The sequence below is a fragment of the Branchiostoma floridae genome, chromosome 19 (assembly GCF_000003815.2).
Source record: "Branchiostoma floridae strain S238N-H82 chromosome 19, Bfl_VNyyK, whole genome shotgun sequence".
NCBI lineage: Eukaryota > Metazoa > Chordata > Leptocardii > Amphioxiformes > Branchiostomatidae > Branchiostoma > Branchiostoma floridae.
The window spans coordinates 16,446,231-16,454,837 of NC_049997.1; the positions used below are offsets into that span (position 1 = coordinate 16,446,231).

Genomic DNA, 8,607 nt, shown 5'->3' on the forward strand with positions numbered 1-8,607 from the left:
GGCGCCCTTGAAATCCTTAGAGACTTCTAATGGCATGATCTTATGATTCGGTAGCATGATTGTACGGTTCAGACGTATCAAGCATGTTTTCTTAATGCGTTAGCGAACCCTAACATGGTTACAAGTCTCTGGTGGCATATATTCCATTGGATTTCGTGTAATGCAGAATTTGTCGTCTGCTCAAATATGAGGCGGTAGAAAAAACGCATCCGTCCTACTATGCTGTTGAGCTAGATTGATGATCACTTAACGTTTTTTTGTTGTTGAAGAAAGCAAAGGAGGCTGGGTCCATAAACCTTCATTCATTGAACCGGGACGAAGGCTGATACAGCTTGCCAACGTGTAATGTATAGTGTACTGTTTGTTCAAGTCAAGGGCAGTAACTATGCTAATCTGTCATACGCTGTTGTTAGAGTAGATTGGTATACACTGAACAAGATTTTTTTGTGAAAAAAGTAAAGGAAGCTGTTAACACGGGTCCATCAAGATTTATTGAACCGGGATGAGGGCCGATACAAGTTTCTAACGTGTAATGTACAGCTTATCATCTGTTCAAGTAAAAGGCGGTAAAAACGATTCTGTCCTTCTTTGTTGTTGGACTAAATTGATGATCACTGTACAACATTTGCTCGTGAGAAAGTAAAGGAGCCTGTCTACATCATCAACCTTCATTGAACCGAGACGGGGGTCTAAACAGGCTTCTAGTGTGTAATGCATACTTATCATCTGTTCAAATAAAAAGCGGTAAAAATCATTCTGTTTTTATTTGTTGTTGGACTATATTGGAGATCAATTATTTGTTTCGTACGATACCAAAAAAAAACTAAATCCGGCCCCACCAATATTCTCTGAATCAGGACGGAGGCAGCTATAGACTAAAAATGGCCTTTGACATCAGACTTACGCAAAAATTGGGTTTAAGCTATCGCTGCAAGATCTTTTCTATGACAATCAATTTTAACCTTAAGATGTTTGATGAAACCATATTTGTTCCAATGCAGACTGAGCTAGGAATAACTGGGTTAAATCTGATAAAGAATAGCTCCACAATGATTGCTACGTGCAATAAACGGTGTCCTGCTTTAGGCTTAGAGCCTTTCCTAACGAAGAAATATGCAAGAGCAATGTAGGAATATATATATGATCAACTCGAATGAATTTGCTTTGAATCGATATTTTTCTACTGACGGTGTTTTAAAACATTTTGGACACTTATGAACGTGAATTTATAACAGAATTCTTTGCCGTTTGTATCGTACCTCTGTCATCTCTTTAACTTCTTCTTCTTTGGTGTCATCACTACACTTTCCTATCTCTTTAACCAATCCACACTTGTAAGTAGCCTAAAAACATTGGATAAAAGACAATATACGGCAGTGTGCACATCATTTTACTCACTTTCATGAAGTTTATCATTGCGAGACTGAATTTTCTTTACAGCTGAATGGATATCTATTGTATATAGAGCTTTATCCGCGAAAATCGTGTCGATAATATTTTGTATCAAAGGCTAGTGGATTTCGTTCTACTAGTCATGCTTTTAACTGATTTAGAATTGCAACAGCCTAATAGATGTCGATCACAGATAACACGAAACAATAATCGCATAACGCTGAATGATACGTTAAAATTGTTCTTTTTTTATGTTTCTAATATAGAAGTTTGAAGGCAAACGAGATACAATTTTAGTCGGATATTCAATATTGAAGAAATCTGTAACAAATGATATCATACAAAAGGAAATTGTTATCACCAAGCACAGTAGGGGCATCTTCGTTGGCTAGTTTTCAAGAGCACTCGCAAATAAATGTGCAAAAGCTGACAGGTCGTTCAGTGTAGTATACCCAACTGCTGCCGCACCGTGTGCCTGCGAAGTTCGTTTGTTACGCTGAAAGGCGGTTATACCGACTATATAGATACAGATACAGAAGCTGGTGTGCTACGCTGAAGGGCGGTTATACAGGCTATATAGATACAGGTACAGATACAGTTGGTAGTCATTCAAGATAGCGGCAACACTTTAAAACCTACCCATATCTGCATAATTTAGTCCCAATCGAATCTCCTCTAGGCCCCATAATCATGCATTCATCAAAATGATAGATTCTGTTCTTCTGCAGTTCATAGATATGCATGTGTGGGCAGGCCAAAGTGCTACGAAGGTCCTTTCACCCAGACTCTATATCTTTGCACCTGAAAAATTGCAACGATTCTATCAAGTCGTCAACATCTGCATCCTACGAATTGGGGTCAGGCAGTGATAACAAAGGCGCTAATGTGCCAGATGCGTCTATAATGAATTATTGAATCGTTATTTTCCACAGGGCCATAGACAAAAAGACAAAGAAAAAACAAAACGATCTTTCAAAGAAAATACAATCAGTAGGGGGTCCGTTCTAAACAGTCGTACCATTTGAAAGATTGAGAGGGTTTGATGGAGACCTACATTTGTCAGCACGTGTAATCATGGCAGGCTCGCTAAGAGACAAGTTGACCTATTTTCTGAAAGGCTGAGTGGACATGAATAATACTTGTCGATGGAAACTCAGAGCGTCCTATTCTATAATTGTGGTACAAGAGGTCAGAATTTGAGTGATGTGCGAGGGGGTGGGTGTACCGAAAGTGTGAAATAGAAAGAGGAACGAATTACTACGAAATGGAATAAACAGAAAGCGCAAAATGCATCGGAATGGAACGAAATATGAAGCAAACTGAAATAAAATCGATTGAAATATAAGGAAAGGGTGTACAGAAAGTTCGTTCCATTTCGTACTTTCCGTACATTTCCTTTCATTCTTTCTAAATTCTTTCATTGTGGTCTTTTTTTTCACTTTCGTTTCATTTTGTTACATTTTGTACTTTCTGTACATCAGAGAGGTCCGTACCATTATGATCGCTAACAGCTGAGACCGATTTTGATTCAAAAGAGTGCAAAGCATGTATCGTAAAACGGAATATTTGTCGATAAATGAGGCGTTGCATCAAAAAGAAATACGAGAGCCACTAAACAAATGATCAATTTTTCATTTCAAAGAGTGAAACGTATGTATCAGGTAACAGTAGTATGTTGTTAAGTGAGACATTGACTACAAATGACTCAGAAAAGGATACGGAAGGTTGAAAACAAAAGCTACCTTTTTTACGTACATGTATGCCCCCATAGGGCTAAATACGATTTAGATTAGTATGGTGAAAATGTGTATTGTTAAACTAGCGTTTGTTCCTGAAGGAGCTAGAAATGTTTCATAATACGGAATACGCGAAGAAGAAGAAAATAATAATTCAGAGTGTTTCCCAATTGTAGTTAAAAAGCTGCGATTACTTTGTATGTACAATGTTAATAACACTTTTTGTTGTTGAATGGGGCGTTGACAAGACCTGATTCGTAGAGAAATATGACTGGTCGTAAGTTAATGACCTACCTGATTTATTTCCTGACACCTTTATATCAAACTGACTGCATTTAGCCCCAGTGAGGCATGAATATGCGATAAACTTCATTGTCATTGTCACTATATTTCCAGATTTGGAGTTGAAAAGGGCTGAGGCTACTTTTGATTGAAAGCATAAAAATATATGTACCATAGTTTAAGGTTAAACGATATGTTGACCAGATGTGACTAAAATTGAACACAGTAAGTCGTTAACCAGAGCTCCATATTATTTATCACAGGTCTTTCCTAAAGCCACTTTATGACCATGATCCCAAAATGGTACCAGATGAACTGTTAACCATTATGGGTACATTTCCCGCACCGTTAACTCCATCCCGTGTATTATACATAGCTTTATCCATGCCCAAGGCATCTTTCAAGCTGCCATCTCTGTCTAAGCCATAGAATGGGCCGTGAAATTGAGACTTCTACAGTTAGATCCTATGATAGAAATGTCATCATCTTTGCCTTCGAGCCTTTGAGATTGTAGTTGGAAAGCTTTTGAATAATCGTTGAAAGACACATTGATGGTTTCGTAGTTGCTTTTGTTCAGGCAACAACATCATATGATAAGCTATTCTTGTCAAAACTCCACATCTCCTGATGATCCCGAATGTCTTTCTATGATCCGTAAGTAACTTCATCAGGTTGACAATTATTCATATAGTAAGGTTATTTTGGTACAACCAGGGAGTGACTACGTTGGAAGTAAGTACTCCCTGGTTGTGCTCAAGGAACCTGACTATATGTCTTTCCATGATATTACCATGATCTTTCAATAATCTTCAATGACAATCTTTCAAAGATGTAAGCTTATGATCTTTTGATGATCTCCAATGTTGATTTTTCAATCATCTTTCAATTATCTCCAACTATCTTTCAATGATCTCCAAGGGTTTCCCATAATCTGTTGATGATTTTTCAATGATTTCCTAGGTCCTACAATTATTTCTTAGTACTTTTCACAAACTAAGATAAAGGTTAGACAATCAGGTAATATGATAAGTCAAAAAGCAGCTACTCAAGCAGCTGGATGAGATTTTTGAAACTGTGTCACTGCCGACAGAAAGTAAATACTATCTGATACGGCTGGCCAAAATCTTATCCATTTGTTCAAGTCAGTAGTATTTGTCGATTTTCAAGGTCATATTTCAACGATCGCTCATCGACCATGTCTAAAGTAATGATCCCAAGATCCTTCAATGATCCCCAAGGTCTTCCGATGATATTTCTATGATCTTCCCATGATCCCTCAAAGATTTCTTATCGATCACATAGCATACAAGTCTTTCAAACCCTTACCCTACTTGGAATTATTTCCCCTACAACCTCCCTTAAGCTGATGGTTTCATCAGATCATTAAAACTTTATCTCTTCTGTGCTGCATCTGCTATGGTATATAGGTGACAAACACCACAAACTAATTAGAATACTGGGCCCACTTACAGGCATCAAGTATGTACAACAACCTGAATATATACTGGCCCAGCATGACAACGGTTTTACTCATCTGTACGGTTTCTTAAAGATTTAAATCTTCAAACGATCTTTCAACGGTTTGCTGGTCACTCATTGGTTGTCTAAGAGTCTCAGTTTGGTTTACATTGGACCGAATAGGAAGCAGGCGTCGTTACGTTTTAAATATTAACGGTATACATACAGCGAGGTGCCGAGAGATCTATAAATGTTAATCGATGGGTGTCACATCGGGGACACCGTAGTAATAGTCCGGACCAGACGGTTTCACGGTTGTGTGCGCTGTAAGCGGGACGCAGGTGGCACGCGGCACAGCATGAGCCATGTGTCATCTCCTCTATGTTATGTTATGTACTTCGATGAAGGTTAGACCATCCAGGTAATATAACTTGAAGCAAGAATAAAAGCTCCTTGCTTGAAGATACGCAAGCTGTGACTGATGGAAGACGGTGGATGCTGAATAAAAAGTACTTTATGCTACTGACTTTTTGTGACTATCTGTCACCTTCCGTAAGGGCAACTCTGGCGGGTTCACTTTGTACTGCAGCTATAGGTGTCGCTGCTTACAGTTGCGGTCCCAAACGTAAATTATTTACAGGAAAATCTTAGTCAATAGTCAATATTATGTCTATAATTCAGCGCCAAACGTACAAAAATGTATTATATATAAAATGTTGTCAAATAACAATGAAAACATTGGAAAATTTAACGTACTTCTTCAGAATGTGGCCTCAAACCTAGATGATTTTCGACATTTTCCAATATGTTTTCGTTTCTAAACATAAACATAAAATTGACTTTTGGTAAGAAATGACCTATTAAAAAAGTGCATGCTCTTTGAATGAGCTATAAGTGTTTTGTGACCGTTTTCTTATTTCCAATTTCAGTTGACAGCAAACTTGGGGACGTTCATTACAACCAGTAGTGTTTTACGCCAGTTACTTACGACAGTGTAGTGCGCAGGTCCAGTGAACATGGACGACACCGTGAGTGCGACAGCCTCCACGGACGAGGACGAAGACATGCTGACGTATGTATGACGTCATTATTTTAAATAGTTTTGTACTTGACTTTTCCATAAACGATTTTACGGAACAGCAAAATAAAACAGCCGTTCTAGTTTGTTCCACATTAGCAAACTAAATGTTAAGTCTAGTGGTAGATGACCCACCCCGAGGTGTATATAGCAAGGACCGCATATTTGCTATAAATACCGAATAAAATCACCGAGTGAGCGAAGCGTTGACACTGTGAACATTTCTGAAACAAAGAAACGTGCAACAAAACGAGCCTTCTTCTGACATAAAGGAAAGGTCGAACGAGGAATAGGAAAACAACAACCAAATCTAAACAAGCTTATTACTATAACATTTTTGTCGAAAACCTATACATGTAATATTATATTCTTTAAGTGAACACTGTTAATTCTCGCCAATTTTGGGGCTGAGACATTTATGAGTGAGAGTATTGCTAACACACGCTTACGAACTTCCACTCAAACTAAATATAGTGCTCGCAGACATAAATTGATTAGACACCGGTAAACTTAATTACGATATCATTGGACCAAGCAACATCTGAACTCTCGCTCTGAATGCGCTAATATATATGGGCATGCAAAATGACCTATACAAGCTATCTAGTACATTTAGTGAATGTTATATGTTATATCTATGCTTTACAGCTACATTTTTGCACCTAAGTGAGAAGAGAACATTGTATTACGTTAGTGCATTGATACAAAACGTGAAGAAAATTGATGAAATGATTGGGTAAAGTCTACTCGGCAAATTCCCTACTCCATTTAGACTAGAATTATGTTTTTGTCCACTCACCCAGGGAAGGGTTCCTTCTCGTTTTGATAAGAAAATATTGAACGTCTTTTAGTACCACACTTCTCGTTCTTTAGTCGAGTGTTCTACTATGATAATGGACTAGACACATAACTCAATTGAAGTGCCTTATCTAGACAATAGCATACATTCAGGCTACTATGTTTATGTACAAACGTATCTATTTTAACCTTTAAACATTTTTACGAAGGACGTCTCTTATATTAATAAAGGAATTAAAGATTGCCTTCATATACATAATACAGCATAAACAATTCATTTATTATCTTTCCAGACCCAGCATGACCTTGACTGTAATTTTGACCGTGACGTCATCGATTGGAGCCCTGTCCAACTTGGTCATCTGCCTGGTGATCATCTGTGCGCATGCGCGCAACGTGCCATCTGATTGGTTCATGGGTAACCTGTCGTTCGTTGACCTGACCTTTGCCGGGGTCACCGTCCCCATCAGGTTGGCGAGGTACCTGCTGCGAGGCACGGGAATCTTCGGTAGGTGGCGCTTTTGAATAACCTCTAGAGTCAGGATTAGGGGTGGGTTTTTTGTTGCTGTTGGACCGGTCCAGAAAAATCAGTGGAGTGGTTTTTGGACCGATTAAAAAATTACCATAAACACATACGGCGGCATGCGTTCACGTGTTTGGAGGCTTACGGGTCCAAGAAAATAACAAGAGAAAAGTAGAGAAGACTCGACAGTCATTTTTGCCAAGTTTTTTTTTTTTCAGTCAAAATTGGTCTAAAACAGATGAATGTGTGTTGTTTACATGAAAATAGCATCTTAAATTACAGATATTTCACCAAACAGAATTTGTTTGTAGGGAAACGGACCATTGTTTTGAGTGTTGTCCATTCACAAGTTTTCACAAAAAAATCAGGTTCAGATCCGAACCTGGACCTTACCTCCTGGATCTGGACCATACCTGGACCTAAATTTTCTGTACCGGTACCCACCCATATTACACACCCCTACCATCAACCCACTCCATTGTACTTCCATGAGTCGCCATTATACTTCCATGAGAAACTTGGCACGTAACCGTCCAAATGCGATGATACATACACGCGTTTTAATTAAAGCTCATTTACCGCAAGCGGGCTTAATCTAAACAAATGTCTCAATCAAAGTGGAATCGACGCCTTCACCGCTTGAAGCAATCGACCAAAGTATCTGCCATTGGGTTATAGATCTTAAGGACGGCCATGAGCGATGTTAGCATCAACAGGAAATGAACCCAAAGGCTTAAGATGAGAGTCTCAACTTGAAACGTTATCCATTAAACTGCCGTCTACGTGATAGGGACATCTATTAGGTTGGGCGACTTTGAGAGAGATCTCACAATATTGTGATGGTGGTTGATGTACTGTAGGTATAGCCGCATTATTTATGATAGAAAACGATGTGTAGAGATTGTAGGCTTTTAGTCATTGTCAACATTGATCGTTACAATGAAACGTCTAGCTAATGTATAAATGTATCTTATTTAACAAATTTCGCAGAACAAGATCTGTAAGGATTTAACAACGGTAATATCAATAGGGTGTGAAGACCATAGTACGGTGGTTAGTGGCATTCCCTCTGGACAAAGAAGCTGTAAGCTCGGATACCGGATGTGTAGTTCACCTAACACGCACGCTACTGGAACGGGTTGCACTCCTTAGTACGGAACATTAAGTCGTGGGCAACTGTTTACTGTGCTCAAGGAAAAGAGCTAGAGGAATTTTCCAGTGCAATGAATAAACATGTAAATACTGTACATAGCGTCTATCTTCTCTGTCACAGCAATTGAACAGTATTTCTTCAGTGAGCTATTAAACTGTAGTTTCCATCGACTTATACGTAGTAGGCA

At 38.7% G+C, this 8,607-nt stretch overlaps 1 protein-coding gene across 1 annotated transcript in view; it reads left to right on the forward strand.

The window, feature by feature from the left end:
* LOC118406802 (vasopressin V2 receptor-like) overlaps positions 1 to 8,607 on the forward strand; it is a 34,928-nt gene that overhangs the window by 22,039 nt on the left and 4,282 nt on the right. Inside the window, exons 3-4 of the mRNA XM_035807142.1 lie at positions 5,798 to 5,940; positions 7,038 to 7,252. Coding sequence (XP_035663035.1) covers positions 5,885 to 5,940; positions 7,038 to 7,252 — 271 coding nt within the window. The 5' untranslated portion in view covers positions 5,798 to 5,884. The remainder of the gene's footprint in view (positions 1 to 5,797; positions 5,941 to 7,037; positions 7,253 to 8,607) is intronic.